At 40.0% G+C, this 24,444-nt stretch overlaps 1 protein-coding gene across 8 annotated transcripts in view; it reads left to right on the top strand.

Moving 5' to 3' along the window:
* NR3C2 (nuclear receptor subfamily 3 group C member 2) overlaps nt 1–24,444 on the top strand; it is a 190,647-nt gene that overhangs the window by 145,621 nt on the left and 20,582 nt on the right. For all 8 annotated transcript variants that reach the window (XM_086889405.1, XM_086889407.1, XM_086889404.1 and 5 more), the window contains 2 exons: nt 13,135–13,473; nt 13,880–14,024. In XM_086889405.1, the coding sequence (XP_086745531.1) occupies nt 13,135–13,473; nt 13,880–14,024 (484 nt within the window). The remainder of the gene's footprint in view (nt 1–13,134; nt 13,474–13,879; nt 14,025–24,444) is intronic.

Here is a 24,444-nt window from a genome sequence, read left to right as displayed (position 1 = left end):
GGACATAAAATAGATTTCACCTTGCAAATTACACAGTTCATCACTCTGTCTGCAGAGGCTGCCTGTGAAATCCGAGTCTTGGGTCCGCATACATTTACATATGTAAGACACTTCGTGCACAAGATGCTGGGTGTGATTTGTAAGCTTCGCTGGCAGATACCCTTATTTTTTATACATTGAAATACTTCAATAATCTGAAAAATAGGTTAATTAAGATAACCAGTAATAAGATACAGTACTTCATCTTTTTGCCCAGCTTTCTATTTTTAAAATTTTCTACTAAGCATGATTTCATAAATTTTAAAGGAAAATAAACCCCTTTGTGCAAGACACAAGCTATTGGAAGTATACATATGGTTAAATTTTATTTTTCATGTGAACTTTAACTGCAGAGTATTTTGAAATGCCATTAACTTTAATGCATTTTTATTTGCATTTATTATGTAGCATTTTCTTCTGAGGGAATCCAGTCAATAATTTTTTAGCTTGACCATTCAGCTGGGTTTTATCAGTTCTTTCAACAGACTTTTACAAATACCAACAGGTTGGAAAAGACCTTTAAGTAATAATCAATACTATTTAAGTAAGAAGTAAGTAACAAATAAATAATATTTAACTAAGTAATAAATAAGAGAAAATAATAAGTAGTAGATAATTTCCCTGTTGCTTATAAACCTTTTGTTGAAAATGTTGTAGGAGCCAATTTAATCAGCAATTAACTTTTCCTGCTTTTGTGTCCATCTTACTCCATGTGTAGTGCTCTTGCCCTGCTGTTGGTGTGACCCTGTAACTTTCCATCTTGAATCACCCTCATGAATGGAATGTTTAGATTGGATGTTAGAAAGAGTTTCTCCATTGAATGGGCTGTCAAGCATTAGAAGAGGCTGCCCAGGGAAAGACGTTTTCCTTCAGACACCATGTAGATCTGGTGCTTGGAGACATGGTTTAGTGGTGGGCTTGGCAGTCCAAGTTAATGGTTGGACTCAATGATTTTGAAGGTCTTTTCCAACTAAATGATTCTGTGATTCTTGAATATTGTTGTTAACTATGAAAACAGTCACATGCGACAGCTATTAAGAAATTATTTGTGAATGATGGTTAAAAATGCAGAATTTTGAAGGGGACTGGTAATGTCAGAGTAATCTCTCGGGCATCAATTAAAAGCAATATTGAAAGTGTGTCCTTGGCATTTTGCTGATGATTTTATTTCGTATGCGAAGGCAGCTGGAGAAGACACACTGCAGTGGTCCAATTTCCCACACCTCACATCCAGCAGTCCCTGATCAAACTCCTAATCAGGTCCATGCTTTGTTTTTTCATGTTTTCCTGGTTCCAGCTCTCCCTTCTGCAAGCGTCCAGCTGCCAGCAACATTTGTCTTTCCTCCAGGAGCAGCCTTTCAGGCTTTTGGCGTGGGGCTAGCGAACTCCAGACTTCCCATTTTATCTTCTCCACCGTATCATTCAAGCCACAGCATCTTTGGTTTCCAGCCTTTCAAAGGAGCTGCATCCCTGCTGGGCTGCTGCTGGGAGTGTGTGTCCCAGCCTGCCTTGTGTCCTGTCCTCGTGTTGGTGCTGTGCACTCAGGCTCTGGGGGTGCTGTCTGATTTTGGCTGTGCAGTGCTCCCTGTGCAGGCTCACAGGCTGCTCTTTCCCCAGAGCTTCATATTCTGTACATGGTGCCTTGCTTTGGTTCAAAACACAAGGTGGGTGATCACAGTTTTCTGAGAGGAAGATTTTCAGCATTTCTGAAAGTTGTTGTGTGCAGCCCTTGGTGATGTTTTGTTTTTTCCTGAATCACCAAATTATCACTTCCACAGTGATATTATTATTACAGCTTCCTTCCACAGTGTTGTAAGTCCATATCCTTTTTACTCTTCCTCACAGTAAAAGCATAGTTTCTGCTGTGAAAACCTGCCTGTGTGTCCTGTTCCTCTTTTTACCAGAGCTGCTGGTTGTCACCAGAGCCCTGTAGAAACCTGCCCGTGTGGTCTGTGATGATGTGTTTCCATTACTCACTTCCCCATCACTGAGAGAAGCTGTAGGAGCAAGAGGAACTTCTCCTCTTTTCAATGAGCTGTTGCTTCAGAGATTATTCCACCTGAATAACAGGGCCTGAAGATTTAACTTGCCATGCTTGCAACAGCCTTGGCCAAAGTAGGGTGGGTTCACAATGCTGAATTGTGGTTTTTGATTTGATTTTTAAATATATTTCCTGCTTTTTCTGCCCATCAATTCCAAAGTGCATGGCTTTCTTTTACTAGTACCTATGTTTTGCTAAAATAAGTGTGAGGTAGGACAAGCATACCTGGATCAAAAAGCAGCCCTTGGAGTCCAATGGCAGTAGAAAGAACATTTCCCAGCAGGTTATGAAGGGAGCATTGAGCACATTCAAGCCTTAGAAATACACAGCGACGAGAAGCTGGTATTTAACAAAGAGGGAGGCAAGGTGAAGGCTCTGGATGTAGTGTTTCTGGGCCACCCAGTACACATCTTCCTGCTCTCTGGGAATGGCGATTTGTACGCTTTTGTGGTTCTCTGCCAGCAGCTTTCCCAGATCATACAAATGGGTAATGGTAGAGATTTGCCATTACCCCAGAAAAATGGTTAATATTACATACAGAGTGTTTTCACTAATGTTCAGGGTGATTTATTGGAGCAGGAGATTACCAGGGCTATAGTCTTGTTTTTAATGACTAATCATGAACTAGCTGGTGAAAAATATGGCCAAGATGACTGCAGAAGAGAAACAGCCAGCTTGTATTTCACAGGTAGCGTTGCTGTTCTGGGAAGTGGGGTAGATAATTTCTAGAAGATGAGGGACACACCAGCAGCATTTAATGTATTAGGAGTAAGTTCATTTGACAAAAATCTGAGTTGATAAAATCTGGGGATGTGGAAGTCATACAGATTAGGAGACAAAGGATCTCAGAATTTTTGTTGCATGGGGGGAGAAAATCAAATGAGAATGTGGTAATGACATACCCAGAAAGACCACAGAGGGAGGGCAGCACTTACAAAGCTTAGTTATAGAAAGAACAAAAATGAAACACTCTTTAGCATGGAGTGGAAGTCTGAGCACTCAAGATACGGAAGGAGAGGTGCTGTGGCACAGTTTGATTTTGAAGGGCTCTGAAACACTTGTTGAGAACCCGTGTCTCCAATGTAAATGTGAAGTTTTAGACATGGTAAGTGGCTATCAGGGTTTTGTTGTGCTGTGATCAGGATGGAGGGCACAAAAATCATGTAACAGATATGGAACATTGTGTATCAACCCAAATAAAAGCAAGAGAGAAGACTTGGATGAGGCGTGCCTGCAGAAGGCTGGATGGGAATGGGCGTCTTGGGAGGAACGTTGTCGCTTGGCATGAGGCAGAAACCAGCAACCGTAGCCAAGAGTGTTGAGTCTGGTGCAGTCAAAATCTGTTCTCCAAAGTTTCCTTAACTTTCTTTTTAATCAAATTATTACCAATGCTCACAGATCAAGCTGCTGGTATTTCATTCCAACAGGTGTCTTGAAGTTGTAGGTGATCTCCTCTTCACATTTGTTGTTGGCATTTTACTGCTTGTCTTTGTTTAATGTCAAATAGAATAATCAGAAACACTGATGCATTTAGTAGACAACTTTTTGCTCAAAAATTATTGAATTTGCCATATGCGTGAAGAATGAATAAATAATCAGCAAAAAATGAGTTTTGAGAGCATCTGAAAAGGACTGATTAAGACTGGCTTTCATCAACATAATTTACTTTTGTAAGCCTTTTTTTTAAGGCTTTGTTTATTGGGTGATTTCAATATTTAGTAAATACATTTCTTTTGAAATTAATGATGAAGTACAAGAGAGAGTTTTATATACAAAAAAAATTGTTAGATGCGAGATTGTATAATGTGATTTTGGGATTTAATATGAAATATATGTGGGGGGAAATTTTCATACTTTAGCCATTTCTCATTAAAAAGCTTTATCAAAACCAGCTTGATACGATTTTAACAGGAAACCACTAATTGGCATTTGGTGAAAGTTGTTCCCACACAGGGAGGAGTACCCCTATGAAACTGTTATTTTTCATTTAATTATCACTTTGAGGATTGCTGAGAAACAAGCAAATGTGTTAGACATTTTCCCTGACAACCTAAATATTCCTGTAAAATGCACTTTGGATCTCAGCTTTCTTTTGTCACTTTTGTCCGCTGTCTCTTCATGAAAGCTTAGCCTGAAACTCAACTTAAAAATGGGATTAATTCCTCTGTCTCTTACCCAAACACTCCCCATTGCCTTTCCTTCTCAACTGCTGTGCTCATCACTCTCCCACATGCTAGGCAGATGTGTAACCTGAGCTTCATCCTTCTGTCAGACCTCAAAATACACAAGACTTGATCTGGGCTTTCACCTGAAGATTCTTGAGATTTTTGCTGTGTGCAAGTGCTGGTGTGAGGTGCCACCTCCCTGCAGGTGTTTGCATTTCACTGCTCAGTATCTCAAGCCCTAAGTGCCATCAGAAGAAAATGTGAATTTTTCATTAAAATACCGTAAGAGTTCTCATTAAGTGGGCATGTAATTACTCAAAACAGTGTTCTTCCAGAGTGGTTCCTTGTTATACTGAAAGGACATCTGGAGTAGAATCCTGTTGAGGGTCTAATAGTAATGATTACATGTATAACAAAGTAGAGAGTAAATACACACATTTGGATCAGAACTCAAAAGCGTCTACAGTTCCAGTGTCGGAAACATAACGTGATGGCATTTTTGGTACAGACTGGGATGTTGAGAGGTGCAAGTTGAGGCATGGAGAAATGGGATACCTGAGAGCAGCTGCTGAAGGACTGCAGGGAAGAAAGGAGCATGGTTGTGTGGTAATTGTGAGTTAAACTTAGAGTCAGCGAGGTGAAATTGTTGCAAAAATAGGCAAGTCTTACGTGATGCCAAGGAATCGCTCCATTTCTTGTCAGAGCTGGCAAGTGTGGGCCTGAAGATTGTGTCTGGTTTCAGCACTTCTGGGCAGAGTGGTGGGGATGGGGCAGCCTTGCAAAACTGTCACGTATGTTCCTGTGCCAGTTGGTGGGATTGCAGTGCCTGTGGTACCTTTGTGAAATGAAGGATGTGACTCTCATCTCTTCTGGGACTTGTCCAGCATGGAGGTATCTACAGGTCCCTTGATAACCTATCTGTTTTTTTCACATCAGGTCTTTAAATTTAGAAAGGTTCAAGATCTAAACTGAATCTTCCTTCCTGAAACCTCATATCATGTGCCCGAAGAAAAGTGTATACAGATTAGAGGCTGTCCAGGGAAGAACAAGGATAATAAGATGCTTAGGAAAAGAAAAAAGACACAAAGAGTCAAAGAAACTCATTTCATGTTAGTGTAGAAGGGAGAGACTTTAGGAAGGTCATGCTACCACTCTTTCAGTTCAAAAAGCTGTGTGAAAGAGAACAGGAATGATAAGTTGTTCTTTATGGCCACTGGGGGAACGATGGAGAGAAATCAACTTTACTGCAGACAAAAAAATGATGCAACATTGGAGATGCTGGGAGAACACTGAGTGGTTAGATGTTGAAGGAAGATGTGGGATATTATGGAATTCCCTTTATTGGAGATTAATAACATACTGAGTTGGGCAAAGTATGGTTGATCCTGCTCAAGGCAATGGGATAAACTGCTTTAGATATATTGTTTCTGTACTTTACAGACCTGTGCTCCAGCAACATTGCACTGCATCATATATTAGAATCTGTTCCAAACAAAGCAAAATGTAAACACTTTTGAGGTTTTTCTATAAGTAACCAAAGTAACATTTACCTAGTTGCAGTCTGTTTTATTAGAAGTTTAAATCCAACTAGAATAAAAAAACAAATTACATCTCGGTGAACATAGTGAAAATGGTACACAATTACCATTAAAATGTGCATCAGGAGCTCTTTCTTCCATCTGTGCTGTACCTCCCTTCTTGGTACCCAAACATAAACCAAGAATAAGAATTGCACTTATGGATGGTCCTGGCTCTTTGCAGGGTCTGACCAAAGGCAAATAAAATGTGACACTTCCATAGATCAGACTTCATGCATGTTTACTTGTCTTTAAGCTGTCCAATCACGTCATATTAAAGTGTTATTTATTAATTAGTATGCCAAACTGTCATTGTTTCAATTATGCCTTCCATTTCATTCTACTGAATTCCATCATTGGATTGGTGCTTATTGTCCAGTAAAAACTTCCTTCTGCCAGTGAAGGATAAGAAATTAGGAACTTTTCTTCTCTTTGTTAGACTACTGATTCCTCAGGCTCAACAGCAAGTGATAGCATTTTGTATCACTTTCTCCTCTGAGTCACAGCTGTCAGAAACAGATTTTAAAATTTATTTTGCCATGTGAAGCCAGGACCTTTGTTTTCTTCCTCACCAGCTGCTGTCTTCCTTTCTTTGCATATTTAGACAGACTACTGAGTCTCTTCGGCATATCCCAAATGCCACTGCAGAAATCACCCTTGAAAGGCCTGTGCTTTGCCTGAGTTGAGTCCTTTTGGCAGTGTGTCTTACATGATAAAGTAATTTTGTGCCCTCCTTTTCATTGAAGTTGTCCCTGCTTCAGTACTTGCTTTTCGTTTCTTGGTCTCTCCAGTTAAAGCAATGACTCATCTGCTTGCCCGTGTTCCTCTCAGGTTTGTACCTGATCCTTCCTCTCATACATGGCACAACAGGAGCTGGACTCATAGATCCTTGTGGGCTCCTTCCAGCCCAGGTTATTCTATGATTCTGACATTTGGGGTCACATTGAGAGGTTCTTCATCTTCTGGAGCTACTTGTAAATCAGTGGTTTGCTTCCCAAAGTGGGTAATGGGTTTTGTGGAAGCTTTAGGGTCCCATCTTTGTTGCTCCTTCTGTGTTTCTGGAAGAAAAGAAGGGTGCCTGAGTGCACTTTGTAGGGAAAATGGGATAATGCATCTCGTTTGCATTACTGCTTTTCACTTTATTCCATGCATTCCCAGGCATATGTGTGTGTGTATATATGAAGTCTGTATTATTGTCTAGAAATTTCTCAGCAAAATCTCATTCCCATTGTGCTAGACAACTAAGTGAAAAAACGTCTGTACCAAGATAGCTCAAAATTTTCATGTCAAGATACAACAGATTTGGGGGAAGGGAAAACACTATTTGTGGTAGCAGTAAAATAGCTAATGAGAACAGATGTCAGCTCATTGAAGTGAGTGAGGCAAAGTCACCAGGCAAACATGATGAAAAGATTCAGAGGAGAGAAAAGTGGCATTTTGATGGAGCATTTATCTGTACAAAGGTGGAGGCGCTGAGTGAGGGCTCAGAGAAGAATCTGCCTCCAGTCAGAGCTGCCTTGAGGGGGGAATTGGCACCTTTGGTAACTGTGGTACAGCAAGGTCCTGGAGGTTGTTTTTGGAGAGCAGAGGCAGGTGGCAGTGGCAGGGTGTGCAGGGAAACCCTCAAGCATTTGGCATGGGTTGGAAGGCAGGGAAAGCTGGCAGCTGTGGGGCTGGGAAGGAGGTGGTGGCTGGAGCTCTGGTGTGGAGCTCGGGCTCTGGATCTGAATGGAGGAGGCCAAGTGTTCAAAATGCAGGTGTTTGCTGGCAGGGGTGCAGAGCCAGCACAGTTAGAGGTGGCCACAGTGGGTTTGTTTTTCAGCATATTGCCTGCCCTCAGGCTGCCTAGACCACTAGTGAACTTAGAATAATCCCAAATTATACTTCATTTGAAGTGCATATAGGGATTTGCACCCCTCCCCTCCTTTGTCTTTTATGATTTTTGTATTTACTCCAGTTGCTCCTTTACATCTTTTTTAAACCTCCACCATTTTTTTTCTCCTCTGCTGTGTCCATTCTGGTTTCCCCTCTCCCTCCGCTAAAGTTCTCTGCTTTACACTAGAGGTAGCATATGTTCTTACAATGTGCTTTTGATATCCCCCATGGATTCAAATATGGATGGAATATCATAAAGATCTGTTGGGTCAGGATCAGCTTGGTCCTGGTTCTGGCAGAGCTTTATAGATGTGATTAAATAAAGATCTTAGTCATCTAAATCGTGACTTTAAGTATACAAAAAATAAATTATTTTCTAATGGACATCAAGACAAGCTCTGAGTATTGTCTTTAAAAAAAAAATAAATTTCGATTCCAGGAGATTTAAATTTATTTTATTTATATATAAATTTATTGCAAGTCTTGTGATTCACCCTATATAGAACTACAGCTAATTTTCCAAACTTCAGATTTAGTTTACTTTTTTACTTTCATAATACTGGAAGTGTGCATGAATCTGCAGAGCATTTTACATTGTTCATCTTCTAAATTTGAACACTAGTACAACTCTACAAACAAGATACTACTCTTAGAAATCTGCTGAATTGAATCATAATATTTACAGGGGTTTATCTACTGTTAAAAACATTTTGTTCTTCAACATTTCTGGATCCCACATTTTTAGCAGTAATGCATTGAAAATTATTAATTTTGAGCCTATGAAAATTAGTGTGTGGAATCCATAACTTAATTTATCTATATTCCCTGGGCACAAAGGGAGTATATATATATATAATTTATGTTTATTACCTCCCTCTAGACCCTATTTGTATAACATGTGTAAGTTTACTATGATATTTTTTAAAAGAGAGTATGATAGTTTACCTATCTTGTAATCCTCAAACTTTACCCTTAAAAATAGGGAATGCCATAATTTGTAGCTGATGTTCATGTTACTATGTATTCCAAAGCCAATTTGCAATAGGTCCACATCCAATGTCCTATTAATGGACCTAGAGTAGCATTCCCTGTTGCAGATGACTAGAAACCTAGTCAGCATTTTACAGATGGCACAAAAACTCCCATCCTGAGATGGCAGGATCCCTGTTTCAGCTTTGTGACAGGAGATTTCCATGTGAGGGGTCAATGCTAAGGCACCAGCTGTCCAACTGACTTGTATCTTATTTGTTCCACTATTTATTGTTAGAGCTACAGAGACTGGCTGTTGGAAGTGCCTTTTTAAAATCCAAGTTTGTGACTTCAAATTTTTCAGTCTTTCTCTTTTCTCTTCTCTCTTCTCTTTCTTTTCTCTTACTCTTTCTCTTTTTTCTCTTCTTTCTCTTCTTTCTCTTCTCTTTCTCTTCTCTTTCTCTTCTCTTTCTCTTCTCTTTCTCCCTCTTCTTCTCACTCTTCTCCCTCTTCTTCCACTTCCTCTCTCCTCTCTCTTTCCCCTCTCCTCTTCTCTCCTCTCTTCTCTCTCTCTTTCTCTTCTTTTCTTTGGAGCATAAGGACGACCTATAATACTCAACAAAAGTCATGACAGATATTTGTGATTTTAAATTCAGGTATATCTGCGGTGTCTTTCTCTATTGTTTGTTTTTCTTCACCTCTTACTCTGTCTCAGGTGATTGAAAAATAGGAGAATTCATAATACGATATTCTGACTGCAGTAACACTGAACAGGAGGGCAAGAAGCCCTGCAGTCACTGCTACACAGCCATTTGGATGAAACTCTCATCCTAAGCCCAGACAGGCTTCAGAGTTCAGCTTTGTTGGTGTGGAGAGCCAGGGATTTCTTGAGCATTTTCAGGGAGTAATCCTGATGAGCATGGCTTTTACTCTCCATTTCAGAGGTGGCTTAGTCGGTTTTGCAGTTGGTATTGGAGTCAGAGAGCAAATGTGGAAAACAGCTTTTAAAGAGCGACTCAGAGTATGTACTGCTCAGTTTGTATTTAATCTTCACTTGTTGGTTTCTGTGGGAGTTACCAAACCAGTTGAGCTACAGCACTGGCATTGAGCCAAATGAAAAATACAGTTTTCTTCACTGTAAACATGACTGTCAAGCAGTAATGTTTTTCTCAGCTTCATTTTAAAGGCATTATAATGGAAGAAAATGAAACTAAAACACATTTTTATGCCAGTTTTATACGTGGAAGAATGTGGTGGTTTGTTTTTTTTTCTTTTAATAAAAATCTCTTGGAGAATAGGACATACAAACTTATGTCTTAAGTATGTGATCAGTTATCTGTGCTGCAAGATACTTGATGGAGTTGGTAAACCAACATTTCTTTTTATTCTGGTGTAGTTATGATGCACATGCATTTTTTTTGCCTCTACAAACATGAAAAAATGTGTAGAGTTCTTTATTTTTAGTCCTGTTTTGATAACAGAAAAAAAAAAAATAGTGCCTGATACACTTAATGAATAATAGCAGCAAACACTAATCTCTATCCACTCCTCCAGGTTTATTTTTAAACTGTTTTCAGTGTCCAGTGGCTCTGTTAACTCACCATCAGACATTCAACTAAGCCTGCTCATTGTTGCTTTGCTTTTGGGATTTATTTTGTTGGAAAAAGCTGTAAGTCCAGCTTTGCCTTTCTAAGATAAATGCAGATATTTAGTGCTCACAGTGATTTCACCAGCACATCCTTAATTAGGTGCAACTGCACCAACATGAGGAACAACTGCATTTTCATTTCCTCTTCAGGACTGATCTTTCCAGGGTTGTGTGCTTTGCCTGTAACTCCCTCTGTTTTATTTTGCAGAGGGAAGAAAAGGCTTGTTTAACAAAATGATTAGCTGCTGCTTTGTAAAATGGATTTTTGGGTACTGGAGTTGAAAATGACATCTTGAAGAATGGATGTTGCATCCATGTACCTTGATGCACCAGAGGATAAAAAAATCCTTTGGGTGTGCTTCATTGTTTGAAAGAGTTTTTTAAGAATTTTGTAATAGAAAAGTAACAAATAGGATTTGAATGGACTTTTAGAAGGATCTTCTCACAATTCCTGTGTCTTGAGACAGAATAAGCTGCAGTGAAACCTTTGCTGACAGATCTCACCTCTTCTTTATAACTTCAAATGGACCTACGCATTTCCTATGTAACCTGTGCTAATGCTTTTGCTAACTAGGAGGTTTTTAAGTAGATGTGGTTAGCTGAACAAAAGATTTTTAAATTTTATTAGGAGCAGTACGTTTTTTATTTGCATATTCAATCCCTTTATTAAAAAATTCAACTGGCCTCACTTGGTCTGTATGTCTGCAGGCATGGAGGAAATAAGGAATTCTCAAAAGCAGACATACATCCTGTAGGTGAATCAATGAAATTAATTTCCTTCACCTAATTTCCTCCAGCTCTCAGAAGGGAACGTGATAAAAGTTAAACAAAGATCTCTGAAGTTCTCTGTAGGCTAGCTGGGGGTTGTTGGTGCTGAGATCAGCCAGGAAGATCCTTCATGGTGTGATAGAAACAACTACAAACTGATGTTGGGATTTTGGACTCCCTGCTCCATGAAGAACATGCTACAGTAGCAGTGAATTTCATTTTTATCTTTTGAACACCACAATAAAGGAGCATCTCTTTGGGCATCTTCGAGATCTTGTGTATGAGTAGTAACTTCACTGTTTTCTGTAGCAGTACCTCATGCTTACCCTAATAAATACTATTTCCCAGTGAATCTTGGGATGAACCATCTCCTCTGAGTTCAAGGTACTGTCCCAGCAAGGAAGTGTTGAAAACAACAGGCTATTGTTGCACTTGGGCGTGCATTGTCCTGGACCCTGGGCGTCTGTATCCTGCCTCGCTCATTCCCAGCCGCTGGCTCTGGGCAGGCAGCCCCAATGTCAAGGAAACAGAGAAACATTAATGACTGCTGTCACCAGAAATGCTCTGAGGGCAGCAGCAGCTCTGCTGGTGAGGGGGTTTCCTTAAAACATTGGTTTGTAGAAGAGTAATGAGGTGGTTCTGTGGGTCTCGGGGAGTTTTCTGCATTGTAAATAAGAGGAGCAGGAATAAACGCATAGAGTGAGCTTTGAAAGCTTCCCAGGAGGCAGAGGTGTGTCATGCTGAGCTGGAATGGAAATGAACATTTTGTAGAGGTGGAAGTTATCCAGAAAGGATCCTGGAACTGAAGAAAAGGGGTTATAATTAAGGAAAGATGGGGAAGAGGAATTGATGATGGGGAAAAACTTGAGGAAGTAAACTTGGGAAAGGATATGGTCTAGGAAGGGGCTACTTGAAATAATATTCCAAGTGGGAGTGAGATAGGCTTGTATTTACTGACACATAAAAGGAATGTTGAAGAATGTAAGAATCAAGAGACAGGAAGATGAAAGTCTGCACAAGGGTTTTAGCTATGTCCAGATAGATAAGAAAGACTTTGAGAGAAGTTACTCTGAAATATCTGTGAACATTTAAGTGTAGTTCATTATTTATTGATTTTAAAGATTTATTGTTGTTGTTATGTTTCCCTAGTGCAAAGAGTGATGCTGGGCTTTTGGTTTGGCTCTTCGTGTGCAGTTTTTTAACAGAATTGTCTCGATTTTAAATTCCAGTTCTTTCTTTGTGCTATGCCAAAGCTGGGAGTGCAACCCACAGGGAATGGCTAGCCTCTCTTCAAGGAGTCGATGCACCATAGTGTTGCTGGCTTCTAAGAGTACTTAGTAAAGAAAAGTAGGACGGGTAGAATTAAAGGGGAAAAAAAGGAAATCAAAAGAAAAGGGAAGCCAAATCAGAGATCAGAATCTCATCAGATGAGATCAGAATCTCATCAGAGACATGTTGATAGCGGTGAGAAAGGTGTTACAGGAGGTTCAGTCTTCCTTCTTTAAGTGGGTAAATATTTAAGCATTTATTTCAGAATTACTCAAGAGAAAGGGGTAAAGCTGTTATGGATGTATCAAGGGGGCCTGACAAACTTGGGCTGTTAAAAATGGATTGACTACATTTCAAGTTAAGGCAAAAGCTTAAGAGGGCTCTGGGTCTGCTAATATTGTGCAGATTTCTTTTGATGACCAATGCAATGGAGAACATGAATTGCATTCTTATAGGTGACAGGTGATTACAGTTCTGAAATGTTTAGTTGGCACCAACCACAGTAACTAGGATGTTTTATGCATGTCTGTATGGATGCAGATATACTGAACATTCTGTCATGTATAAAAAAATCCAATAAAGCAGTTAAAATGAGCTTAGAGGTGTCTTTTGGTCCATTTTCCACTGTGAGGATGCTGCAGGCAGTGAGATATTTCTTAAGGTCCTGCACCTGTTTCACTTGAGAACTTCGAGATTATACTTCAGCTTTCATTTCCTGTATAAAGCCCAGGGTATGGCTGGCTTTCTGTACTGACTTGGTTCTCACGTTGCTCATCTTCACAGCCCGGAAGTCCAAAAAGTTGGGGAAATTGAAAGGGATGCACGAGGAGCAGCCCCAGCAGCGGCAGCAGCCACCCCCGCAGAGCCCCGAGGAAGGGACGACGTACATCGCGCCCGTGACCGAGCCTTCTGTCAACACTGCACTTGTCCCCCACATGTCTGCTATCTCACCAGCACTTACTCCCTCTCCTGTTAAGATCCTTGAAAGCATTGAGCCGGAGATCGTGTACGCAGGATACGACAGCTCGAAGCCCGACACCGCGGAGTACCTGCTTTCCACCTTAAACCGCCTGGCCGGCAAGCAGATGATTCAGGTGGTGAAGTGGGCAAAGATACTTCCAGGTAGGACCGTGAGTCATCTGCTGAGATGTCACTTCACTGTTTCTTTTAGCTTAAAGAACTAGTTGCTTGACAAATTGCGTCTTGAATCCGCGGACTGTGTTGAAAAAACCCACAATTGCGGGGTGTGAGATGAACCTCTGAGAGCAGATAGCTGGGTTTTTTCCTTATTTAATGTAATGTTTGTTTCGTATGTCTGTGATTGATATTTAAAAAGCTTTAATTTTCAGTAATAGCCTCTTAAGAAGAAAACACATTTTGTCACTGGAATGAAAAGTTATGGTTTTATTTTTTCCAAAGTGGGAGTGTTGCTCTTCTTTGTGAATACTGGAAAAGTAGTAAGCAATGTGTTTGGTGATGGTTTGACCAGCCCTTGTAGTTCATGGGTATTTTCTGGTTTGATCTCTAGGATTTAGAAACTTGCCTCTCGAGGACCAAATTACTTTAATTCAGTATTCATGGATGTGTCTGTCATCGTTTGCCTTGAGTTGGAGGTCGTACAAACATACAAACAGCCAGTTCCTCTATTTTGCTCCAGACCTGATCTTCGATGAGTAAGTATTCCTTAACTCCCCTTTTCAGAGCAGGCTGGAAGGATTGCTGTCTTTATTTGGTTTTTCAGGCATACTTGCAGTCTAAGAAAATTTCAGCTAATTCTGGCTTAAAAAGCAGCTGAAGTTTTAATTTTTTTCAGTGACTCACATTTCAATTCCCAAAGCTTTTATTACTGCTGTCCAGTTCTCCTTATGTATGGGGATGTGTTCTCAAACTGGGACCATCCCACTGGTTTGAAATGTGACTGATACACAACCACAATTTATAGAAAAGAACATTTTTTGGTATCTACTGGAGCTTGGAAAAATACCCAACTTCTAGGAAATGTGAATGTTTAAATTACTGGGGTTTTTCAGAGCAGTCATATAATGGTGCTTTTGTTAACAATATACAGCTGTTCAATGTGTTTTCTTGACAGTCTTAATTACCCTTCTTTGCAACTGTGAAAGAAGCCAAAATGTTTTTTCAGTAATGAAACATAACTTCTTTTATGATGCATTCAGACAAAAAGAAGGATCAACCGTTCCGTCTGAGTATGTGTTCCTTCATATTTTATGTTTGTGTGTGTTTAGTGCTTTGGTTTTGATGACTATAATTTAATTTCTGTTCCATTCTCCTAGTGTTTATTACAAGACAGTAAAGTCAAAAATCTAAGTGAATGCACAGGCAGTCAAATGGGGCTTGCATCATTTGCTTATCCCAGAAGGCTGGGTGTTGTTTCTGGAGGTAAAAAGGAGACATAATCAATAGGATATGGGTGCACTTGGGGAAAAAGAAAAAAAAAACAGGAAAAGAATTAACAAAAGAATAACTTACCACTTAGTCTCCTGATGCATTCTGAAATCTTTTTCTTGGAAAAGATGCTTTATTGCTGTCCATCTTAATAGTCTGTGTTTGATTTTGGAAACCCTAAATAATTAATGAGTGTGAGATGGATCCTAAAGCAGTGAGCAATCTCAAATAAGGATGGTTTGGTTTGGTTGTGTTTTTTTTTAAGAGGAGGAACTGGTGATTTACTGCATGTGGCTGAAAATGTAGTGTCAGCCATTTTCCTTGTTGAAAGCACCTCCATTATGACTTTAACATTAGAGAATTGTCACTGGAAAAAAAACAAAAACGTATCTATAGCTAGAGCTAAGTGAAAATGTGAACTTTGAAGAGTTTAGTTCTCCTGGGGGAACGTAGACTAAAAGTTCAAACACAAAAGCAGCTTTCCCTCATCTCAAGAAAGTCAGTCAGAGGGTCAGAATTTATTGGACAGAGAAATCAATCCTGCTTGCAAATAAAAGTGTGTGCATTGCTTGCTCTTGTTACACTGCAGCTAGAAGCAGCTTCAAGAATTTGAGATCAATTTTGAGCTTCATGCTGCAAACTGTGAAGATAGGTGTCTGTAGAATTATACTGAGGTTGAGTTAGGGATCCAGTTGGAAAAAGGTGTGCAAAATTAAAACATCCCAAACCAGATATGTAATTGAGATAGTGGCCTGGTCATCTGCATATTAGGCAATATACTCATTGCAGAGAGAAGGCAATTGCTTTTAAATAGAGAAAAAAAAAATTGCCAGGAGATGTGAGAGGAGGATAGGGCCTTTGGAAGTAGGTAGACAGGGAAAGAAATATCCTTGGAGGTAGGATGTTCAGTGCTCACTCTGAAACAGTAATAGACACCTCTCTGGAATGGGAAGTGTTTCCTTTCACACACACTTTGCTTGTGTTTCATAGTCATTGGGCATCAGGGCAGGCATTTGTTCCCAGTTTCTCACATTGCCACTCAGGATGGTGGTTGAGAGAGGCTGCATTTGGAGTCTGAGTTTAGGGCTCTCTAGCAAGGTAAAGTTGTTGGGTAAGCACAGAGAGCCAGCAGAGGTTGGCCAAGGTGGTCAGGGCTGATTGGGAAAGTGAGGGACCTGATGGTGCAGTGTGGATTTAATTGCACCTTTCAGCTTCCTAATGAGTTGTAGAAAATATGAAGTATGGCTCTTTGTGGAGGTACTCAGGGGAAGAATGAGAGTTTGTGATCCCAAGTTTGGAGCAGCACACTGCCTCCTGGGCAGCAGGAGAAGACATTTCCTAACGAGATGGTGAAACAGCCAAGCAGGTAACCAGAGAGACCTTGGAGTCTCGGTCCCAGATGATGTCCAAACCTTCACTGGGCAAAGCACCAAGCACTCTGCTCCAATGTCAAAATCAGCTCTGCAGGGAACAGGGGGTTGAACTTGAGACCTCCAGAGGTCCCTCCCAAGCTATAGTTTTGTGATTCTAAATTAAGAAATGCAGTGCTTTTCTCACTTCTGAGGTAAGGCCAGAGATTATTTACTAGAATTGTACAAGCCCACCAATACAGTTCAGTGTAGAAACCACTCCCCTAATACAAAATACAGTACATATTCCTCTTCATGCAGTGCATTAAAGCTTTGCTCTGAATTGTTGAAGGCTGGTCTTACCTTTACTTTTTTGAGTGCCATGAACTTGGAAATGTGCTGTGTAATTACAAGCACTGGCCTTTGTTTCTGTGCCACAGGGTTTATTAGACCTCCCTGAGGTTTACTTGGTGAAAACTTTCTGAGTGTTTTACTGCCCTTGGCATTTTAGGACATATATTAATTGATGCAGAATGAAAGGGGGTGCTTTACAATGCCTTGCCTCTTACTGGTTTGAGAGAGTTACATTTCTGTTATCACCTGGCCAAGATTTTCTTGGCATTTCTTCATACTGTGTGTGGAGAGGTCATTTCCCGTTTCTCTACAAGAAAAAATAAGAAATGTCCTTGACCAGGCCCTTGGTGCCCCAGAGGGCTCAGCATTTTCTTCAATGAACAGTTAAAAAGGAGTGAAAGTAGAAGTTGGCATTAGTGGAATTATGTGGCTTTGTTTTATGTTAAATGAATTTTCCGTTTACTCTTAACTACTGTGAATAAAAGGAAGTTGTAATGTTTCTGGAGGGCCATGATACATGATCTTGTTTTCTTTCTTATTCTGAAGGCCTGTAAACAAGGCCAATAACAAATGAGGATCCATGTTGTTAATAGCTGTTAAGTGTAACTTCGATTGTATAAATACAATGCAGAATACCTCCCTACTCATATGTGGTTTGATTTCCTGTTAGGCTTGTGGAAGACTTGGAAATATTTGTCTGCCTTCATTTAGTCATGCTACATATCTAATTAAGTGTACTGTTTGTCTTTATGGTTCAGGCATATATTCCATTGATTTAATTTGGCTTAACTGAACACAAAGATTTTAACTGAGGGATAAGAAAATGGCTGCTCAGCCTCTGACAGAAATGCCTAAAAAACAGCTTGAAAAGAGGCATAAAATAGAGTGGTTTATGTTGTGTTTGTGTAAGTTATGGCATGTGTAGATTTTTGATCCATTTCTTTTGTAACATAGTAGCTGTGATCAAAACTAATATTTTGTAGATACTGCTTTGGTTTTAATTCACAGTGAATCTTTAGAAGACTGTCATACACATGACACCACATAATTCCTATTCAGGGTAAACACTCTTAAATAATGACTGCTGCATATGGGATTACACTCAAAAGGTGTTGCAGTTATGTTTGTAGGCTGTGCAAACTCAAATTCAAGAAGTTTCAAAATTCCAGAATTAAGGTGGTCTGTGAAATCATGGTTTAGGCCCTTTAGGTACCTGCTTTGAAGACTCTATCCTTAACAAAACCCTCAAGTTATGCTATCCCATAGTATTTTTCCCATGTGACTCCTTTGATCAGGCTGGATGAGATGTAAGGATTATGTAGCAAGAGACTTTTGGAGGTTTTTCTTCATTTGTTGTCACTGAGGAAGCCTTACCTTGAATGGATCTAAGGATTTGGGAGAACAGAGATACTAATGGGGAAGATTTTCTTAAGACATAGCAAAAGACTGTCCCTAATTCAAACCCTAAGCTCTGAGACTTTTCAGGTTCCTACTGCAAAAGTAACAGAAATCCTGCAGGAAAAAAAAACAACCCAGACTGTTTAACTCAAGGGAGGGAAAAATTTCTCCTGAAGATTTAACCAAAGACTTTAGGTAAAATTTTCTAACTTAACCTGAGGCAGGCACATGTGTGGATAATGTAAGTCCAGAGCATTATGTGGGTAAAATCATGCGCAATTGAAAGCAGAAAACCAAGCAGTGCTGGCTGGAATGGGTGCAAAAACAAAGCAAGATATGTAAAAAACCCCGTGGTTTGTAACACCAGCTTATTTTCAGGGATTCTGGCTGAAGCTCTGCAAAATACTCTTTACTACAGGGAGCAGATTTAAAGAAGGATTTCTAAGACATGGAAGGTAGGGCAGTTAGTTGCAACTTCCATTGCTCTTTCCCTTACTGGATGAATTAATCATAGAACTAATGGCTAAAATGACTCTTTCCCCAGCTGTGCCATTTTGAGGGAAAAGTCCTCAACATTTTTGAAGAGGTGGTGTCATGACAGTCCATGTCTGCAGGAAATGGGCCCAGCCTTTCAAAAGTCAAGAGTTTCTGTCTTTGCAGTGCAGAAGGCAGATGCCTAAATTCCAGAGAAAGGCAAGGGATGCTCCTTTTTGCTCAGGTTTTAACGGGCTCAGGCAGTTGCTGTCCCGCCGGCTACTGGTGACAACATCCCAGGTATCTGCTTCCACCCATACATTACGTCAGGGCATTGGCTGGCAACCTTTCAGAGGCTCAGGAAGGAATAAAAAGCATTTACAAGCACAGCACTGCCAACAGAAACCCAGCAGGAGCCAAGACATGGAATGGCAGGGATCCTCACTCACACAACGTGGGAAACCAGTGGGAGCGGTGGGACATGGGCTGCCTTTGGGGCCATGGCTCGTGCTCCCAGCACATCTTCTCCTCCCAGCTGGAAGCCAGAAACTGCATCCCTCGTGGCAAGCTTATATACTGCTTATCCATTCCTTCCCCTAAGGAAGATGCGTGGTGGCTTCTTATTCCTCCTTGAGGCAAAACCACAGCTGATGGCATTGATGATGAATATTAAAACTCAAGCCTCCTCTAAATATTGGTTTGTACTGGTATAAAAGCTCCAGAGGGATGGCCCAGCCCTGGAATTCCCCCACAGGTCTTGATTTATTTTTTGCTTTTAGGTTTAACATGGTCTCTCTGTAGATTTCTGAATTTGCAGGGACTTCAGAAAAGACAGAAGATTTCAAAATAATTTCCTATTTTTAGCAAATCTACCCAAATTAACCTTATTTACCATTCCAGCCTTACCTGGCTGTAAAACAGCAGTTATGTGGGATACTGGGAGAGTTCAGTGATGCTGAGACACAGTGTGTGGAGACTCTTCAGTACATTAAAGTACAGCATCAATATTTCAACAGTATTTTGCAAATGCGCTGCATGACTAATGTGTTGTGTGTTTTCTTGCTCCTTGGATTTTTCTCAGTTCGTCATCTGTGACAGAAAGAATAAATCACAGGTGCAGAAGTGTGCAGGTTCTGAATTTCCTGGCAATTGCACTTCATGCTGTTGTTGGTTTTTTACCATAGTCAAGGACTTGAGGGTTTGCTTAGTAAAAAACAGCACTAGGTATTGTATGAGGTATCCAAAAGTAGTGAACTTGAAAAACTGAATTTAAAACTGGGGCCAGCTTTCACAACCATTTGTATCACTTATGTCATTTTTCCATCTCTGAAAACATTGTATTAGATCATATGATGCTCTGTCCTTACAGTAAAAATACTTCAATAGAGACTGCACTTTATTAATATTATTTACAAAACATTCGGAGCAGAATATACTGATGGATATATGTATATATATATATATAAAAATTATATATATATATATTTTTTAATTAACAACATTTATTACATATCAATATAAACAGATCCTTTAAAGCAAAAGATTTTGCTCCCAGTAAAATAAAAATGGAGTATTGCAAGCGTCTCTCATGCTATGCCTTTGGTAATTGCCCCAGGCGTGAAGTTTTTAAATTAAGAGGGAGACAGAGGTTGATGTTGGCAATAAACAAACAATAGAGGTGACACTTTTCAAATGAGACTGTCGAGGTAGACCAAATGAGGTAGAGAGGGACAGGAAAAACAGCTTCAGTACAAGGGGATTTCTAGGAAGTTTCTGTGCTAGTGTTGTCACGGGATGTGGATGGGCAGAGGATTTTGTAACATTGAGGAAAGCCATAAAATTAAATGAAGAATTAGGATGTAGCTCGGCTGAAACAGTTAAGATTGTATTAAAAATATGCTTTTAATAATTATGTACATTTTCTTAGTAAATAATGTTTTCATTACGTTCCTAAACACCCTCATAATATGCCTGTGGAAGCTGGGACCATTAGGATTTGGTGTTGCATAAGGCAGTGCAAGGATGCAGCAGCCTCTCTGTGCCCTTTCAGTGCTGAAGCCTGTAAGTCTTCCTGATGTTCTGATTTCTATGGTAACAGCAGGAAGATAAATGTAATAAAATAAGCTGAATATTTAGAAACACCTTTTTTTTAAAGTTTATTTATTTAGCCTCGTATACCTCAGGGCTTAGGGGGGATAATTAGTTAGATCATCTGTGAATGGTGATAAAGCCAATAAGAAACTTCACTTATTGTTTAAATTACTACTTTTTTGCTTTTACATTTGGCAGGATGATGGCTGTTAACCCTTTTGTCTTCCCTTGCAATCTGTTAACCCTGTAGTTTCTAAAATTAGGTACATTTTTGTAATCTCTGTCATCTGGCAGTCTCCAGATCCCTCATCTTTAATTATTATTGCCACAACCAGAGTTGGTAGGAGTTGTCAGTGTTCATTTTTGTTGATAAATCGTGTGTGCAGTCGCTGGTCTTGTTGAAAGGTCAGCAAGCGCTCCTTGGTGATTCTCCCTGCATGATTTTTGCTTGTATATATTATTTTGGTGAGGAATATTGAATTCATGCAAAGTGTCAGTGCAGTGGGAAATGAAAATCTTGATCAGTAAATTTTTTATATACATTGTTACTACTATTTGCTTTTTCATAACGCGTGGCTCAGTTCTCATCCAGAGAAGTACATAAAGGGATTTTGTTACATACCCACCCCACAGTAGAGCAGATGAAAGAATGAAATTTTGGAAAATGGCTGTCATACCTCTACATAATAGATGTAACATGCTTCAGCTAGATTTTCCAAGTCTTTAATTTGGGCTTTCTTTTGTAAACAGGTCATTCATTGGTTGGGCAAAGCAATAGATGTGGTTTCTTTGCATAAATTTCTAAAGGTTCTGCCTTTTAATGCCTCTATCTCTAAACACTTCTTAAATTTCCTGAAGTGTTTCGGTTCAAACTGCGAAGCTATAAAGGAAAACAGGAGATAGAGTGGTTTTAAGGAGATCTGTAAGAGTGGGGAAATGTCAGAAACTGTCCCTCTAGCACAGTTTGTCATCCTTTAAATTTTAAATTGGTCAGAGAAAGTTTCAGATCAGGACAAGGGGCTTCCTCACTTGCCTGTTTCTAGCAATTACTTAGGTACTTTCTGAATGTGCGACTGCATTTGGACAGTTGTGCTCAATAACCCTTCTGTGTCTTTCTCTGTGAATTTGCCTCTTACCTCTTTGAATACATTTATAATCTTGATATCTAAAATGTTCCATGGCAGTTGCTTCTGCAATTTAATTACACATATTTGTTTGTTGGAGATGTTTCTAAAGCAGGTGGCTGATAATTTAATGGAGTGCCACTTCATTCCTGTGTTTGCAGTAATAGTGGATATAATCCTTCTCATCCCATGCATCCCATTTATCACTTAGATCTCCATCAAGTCCTGTTGTTTCTTCTGTGAGCTGAAGAATCAGTGAGTCAATTTGACCTACCCTTGTATATCAGTTGTCTGCTGTCCCTGGCCATCCTCATCTCCTCCTCTCCCCAAAGCATTAAAAGTTAATGCTTTGTATTAATTTTGGGAGGAGACCAGACCAACATGCTGGATTCAGAGCACAGTGGATGCAGCAGCAAAATTACAATTTCTGTCTTGCTCTTTACTCTTCTCTCACGTCTCTTTGCTTGGTTTGACGAACACTGAGCAAGTATTTTCAAAAGGCAGAAGCCCAAAAAACCTGTCCCAAGTTGCACCTACGACTCTTTATTGTGTGATGTTTGTTAATCTGCTTATTTTGTATGTATGGTGGGAGATGATTATACTGTCTGCATTGTCCTGCCAGTGATTTTCACCTTCCATTTTGTCAGCCAGCCACAGACTTGCAGGATTTTTCAGCAGTCTTTCACAGGCAGCTCTTGATTTCGTTGTCTGGAGTCATCAGCAAGCTCTGTCACCTCCAGAGGTCTGATTTTTCTCACATGATGTATGAACACAGTTCTCAGCCCAGGCCCCAGCGTGGAGCTTTGTGAGACTTCCTTGGTAACCTCCATTACTTGTGAGAGATGTCCATTTGTTGTCACCCTTGGTCTCCTATTTTTAAGCTGCTAATAATCCACGAAGAGACGACCTCCTTATTCCTGAGATCTCTTTAAGATCTTTCAGGAGATGTTTTTAATAGCTTTAAAATCCAGCCCTGCCGTGATTGCATCCTCCCATACCTCCTGATGCAAGGCAGTGTGCAGGTCCTAGACCAGTAATTACCCACGCTGGCACGCTGACAGAATTTATTAGAGCCCATACCCAAGCTGCATGCCCCAGTTTCCTCTGTGTGGAAACCAGGGCAGGGGAGAGGAGGAGGAGGAGGAGGAGGAGAGGGTTGGTGTTTGCTTAGGTCTCACCCCATATGGCTGTGGGATGCAGCTAGACCTGGCATGTGCAAAGCATTTCTGTCGTGCAGACGTTGCCTGGACCCACCAGAACATCCTCGTGCTATCACCAGAGTGCCCTTATAGATTCATGAGACGTGACCTCTCTCTGCCAGAGTTGTGCTGACTTTCTTCCCTTACAGCATGTTTATTTATCAATTCATACTCCTCTTTCAATGGTTTTGCTCGATATAGAACTGGAGCTTACTAGCCTCTGGTCTCTAGTGCTCCCTTCCCACCCTCAGACCCATTTTAAGAAATCAGTCACGTTTGTCGCCTTCCACGACTTTTATAAGGGCAATTTAAGCAATAAGCTGCACAGCACAGTTAGTAGTTCAGCAATTCCGTATTTAAGTTGCTTTACAGCTCGTGGATGGATGCCATCTGCTCTTGGTGATTTATTACTATTCATTTTACTGGTTTGTTGGGGTTTTTTTTTTTCTTTATAAACCCTCTTCTACTCACACTTGAACCTGAAACTATTTCTCGCACTTGCTTACTGAAAAGGGAGAGTGGTGCAGAGCCTTACTGGGCTCCTCTGCAGAGAGCACTGATGCAAAGATTTTATTAAACTTTTCTGGTCGTTCTCAAATGCTTCATTTTCATCCTGCTCATCAGTTGGCCCAGTGGATGTTCTGGCATATTTCCATCTTGTGATGGGTTCAAAAGGATTTGACTGTTAGTTTTTACAACTTTAGTATGAAAACTTGCCCAATGACTTTACATTTAGCATAGATCATAATTATGCTCTCTTGGTATAGTCTCAGCATGACTTTGGGACATCCACAAGTATTTTGGGAGGGTTTCTTCTCACTTCTGTCAAGGTCTTAGAATTAGGTTTTTTCCATGCAAGTGTCTGAACATGGTGCTGCTTTAATCTTCCTGCACATTGATGAGCTGTTTGCTGGCATCTCCAAATGCCTTTCACATGCACAGTGCTTGCTTCTGCTACTTCCCCTGTAGAGTTAAATAGGAGCCAAAGAAAAATTAGGAAGTTGTTTTTCTAAACTGGCATGAGAGGAAGACGTGCCTCAGTTGACTTCCAGAAAATGCCAGGCTTTGCGTGACAGCATGAGCAAAGTCTTAATTTTTGAGGGATTGTTGGCATAAAAGGAGAATTGCTGCTGCATGTGGAATATAGCAGAAATTTTGTTGATGAACCACTGCAAGTGACAATGAGCCCTGGCAGAAGGGATGTATAAAACAATACCTAATGGGCACCTTTGCTGGCTCTCAATACCTTTCCCTGATGAACTTTGAAATGGGGTATTTATTGCCATGTGTACATTATCATCACTTATTATTGAATGTGTTATTGAAAAAGCATTTTGGTAAAGGCATAATTATGTATTTTCTCATTTAAAACTGTGATTTTTTCTCTTTTGAAATGCAAATGCAAACCGAAAGAGAGTATTTGGTATCAGCATTCTGCTAAGTGCATAATTAACTGTTAATACCAGCATATACTTGGGTTTTTTTGCTATTGATGTGCTTGGGATTTTAGGGTTACATAACTGGGTGATTATTAAGTTGGATTTTATCATAAGTTCTCTACTAGTGATTGAGAGCTGAAACTCTCCTTTGGCAATCATTATCCATGGGCTGTTGCCAATTCTTTTGTTGATAGGCATATTAACAGGAGGACACTTGGCTAGAACTTTTAAGGCAGCTCTAAATTTCTCAGTACCACTT

The sequence above is a fragment of the Cyanistes caeruleus genome, chromosome 5 (assembly GCF_971803275.1).
Source record: "Cyanistes caeruleus chromosome 5, bCyaCae1.hap1.1, whole genome shotgun sequence".
NCBI lineage: Eukaryota > Metazoa > Chordata > Aves > Passeriformes > Paridae > Cyanistes > Cyanistes caeruleus.
The sequence above is the reverse complement of the archived record's forward strand: the minus strand, read 5'-3'. Positions and strand labels throughout refer to the sequence as shown.